Genomic DNA, 2,315 nt, shown 5'->3' on the forward strand with positions numbered 1-2,315 from the left:
CCTAAACCTCTGTTAAAACTTTTTCAATGTGAGTTTATTCGTGTTATTCATTGATCATACCCACTATGAAATAATAATTATCCTTAATATTAATCATTCATTGTTTCTTCTCATTGGAATTTCTTAGTCAATAATATTGTCAAATAAGTTATGACACCCATTGAATATTGCAATGAACCAGCTTGAACTATGCATGCATATCAACAAATGTTATCTGCTGTATACCATTCTGAATACTGTCACATGATTTTACATTACATGATTATGTTCTTGGTTGCAGATTGGTTGAGTATATCTTTTCTGTCCCTTTCAGCATTCTGAGAAAATTTGTCATAACTCATGTTTATTTATCCTTCAGTGTTTAATATCAAGCTATATTTCTGTTAATAATTGCTATCTATTTGTGTTTTTCTATTGAGGGGTTGCCTTGATAACAGACTTTGTAGGTTTCATATCAATGGTATCCTTAATATTGACTTCTACACGACACTAGTGACAAGCTATAACACTTTTCCTATTCATATTATTTGTGTTTTTAACCCCTTACTTTTTTATGTGATTGTTTTACCAAACCATGTTGCTTTACAGATACTGATGCAAGTATTTAACATGAGGAACTTAAATGTATGAAAATAATCCAATGATATATATTTAATTGAAGTTATTGATGTAAAGTAATGCTAAAGTCTATAGCATTAGATTATCTTAGTGCATGAAACATCAAACTTGTTGTGGCGCATCATAGCATTGTCCATTACATGCTATGCCTTTTCCTTTTCGAAATAATTTGCAATAATCCCATCAGGATAACATTATATTTCAGCCATCGTTCTTATTTCTTTTGCTTCCATGTTCAGGGACAACGCAGTCAACATGAAACGAGAGAAGCCTATGAAAGACTCCCAAGGATATATTGCACATCATCTCTAAAAGAGGCAAGTGCACTTACTTGTGGTTTCTGATTTTTTTTTAATTTTCTTCTTGAATTTCAATGATTTATTTAAGCTATTTTGGTAGGAAAATTTTGAAGAGTAGGGAGTGGAACATTGACTGCAAATTTTACCATCATGCCTTGCAGGTTTCTGGAAAAATTAAGAAAGGAAAAACAAGTCTCTGATTTTAATAAATGACATTCCTTCTTAAAATAACAAAGGAAGCCGAACAAAGGTTAACAAATTTCAAGTTGGCTGCTGTAGGCTGCTTCTTTTTTGTGCTATTTCATTGATGAAGGCGCTACCGGTCTTCTATTAGCAATCATGAATGTATAAACAACTTTGTTTCCTCATGAAGAGAATTGCTTGGTGGTTTGACTGTTTGGTCCAAATTGAGGTTCTAATGCAACCTTGTAATTTGTAAATGTTTCTTATATTTCCCTCTAACTTGCAACATTCTTTCTTCAATACATATGCAATCTTCTCTTCTTTTCCCTTTCTTTGTTATTCAGATCTTTTATTGTCTCAGATTGAAGCTCATATCTTGGGATAACACTTGTAAATTTTTTAGATTTTTGCTAAACATTTTAAGGATGGGTTTAAATGACAAATATAAAGGTTTTCGTTTCTCCAGTCTCTCTTTAGGTAGTCTTATACTGCATGTTATTGATGGGTCATGGGTGTTCCCTCCCATAATGGTCGATCTTAGATTGTCAAATTTTGGGGACTTCTCTTTCAGATCTTATTTAAATGTGTAATGCCTAATTGAAGGGTTAATAGTCAAATTAGTTCTTAGAAGATAATACATTTTTCAAATTCATTCCTGAAAGATTTTTTTAATCAAATTGGTCCTTCAAAAATTATGAATTAATCGGATTTGTCCTTCGTCACTCCATTAACAATTTTCTTCAAAGATTGATGTTGTAAAACATTAATTGATAATATATATAATACTTGATATGTCTAATTGAATATTGACCAAATATGTTTATGAAAATTTATTTAGTCATTTTTTTTCAATTATAAAAATTCTATTCCCAAATAACCTAGTGCTAAATTGATAGATTTTTGGAAACATATTTAGTCAACGTTTAATTAAACATGTTATGTGTCACATGTAAGCTATCAGATAACATTTTATATCACTAATCATTGATGAAAATTGTGAGTAGAATAACTGAATGACAGATATGATTAATTCTAATATTTGAATAACCAATTTATTTGAAAAAATCTTTCAAGAACGAATCTAAAAAATGCCATATCTTTCAAGAACTAATTTAACTATTAACTCTTTAATTGAATATTAGTCCATCGTCGAACTTTTATAATATGTATATTGGTACTATTTTGGATTTTTTAAAATTAAAAAATATAATAAAT

The 2,315-nt window shown here is 29.6% G+C and overlaps 1 protein-coding gene across 3 annotated transcripts in view; it reads left to right on the forward strand.

Moving 5' to 3' along the window:
- LOC107623810 overlaps positions 1–1,428 on the forward strand; it is a 3,620-nt gene extending 2,192 nt beyond the window's left edge. For all 3 annotated transcript variants that reach the window (XR_002355041.1, XR_001616640.2, XM_016326185.2), the window contains exons 2-3: positions 858–935; positions 1,079–1,428. Coding sequence is in view for 1 of the 3 variants with exons in the window: in XM_016326185.2 (XP_016181671.1) it covers positions 858–930 (73 nt within the window). In the remaining 2 variants the exon portion in view is untranslated. The remainder of the gene's footprint in view (positions 1–857; positions 936–1,078) is intronic.

The sequence above is a fragment of the Arachis ipaensis genome, chromosome B10 (assembly GCF_000816755.2).
Source record: "Arachis ipaensis cultivar K30076 chromosome B10, Araip1.1, whole genome shotgun sequence".
Taxonomy (NCBI): domain Eukaryota; kingdom Viridiplantae; phylum Streptophyta; class Magnoliopsida; order Fabales; family Fabaceae; genus Arachis; species Arachis ipaensis.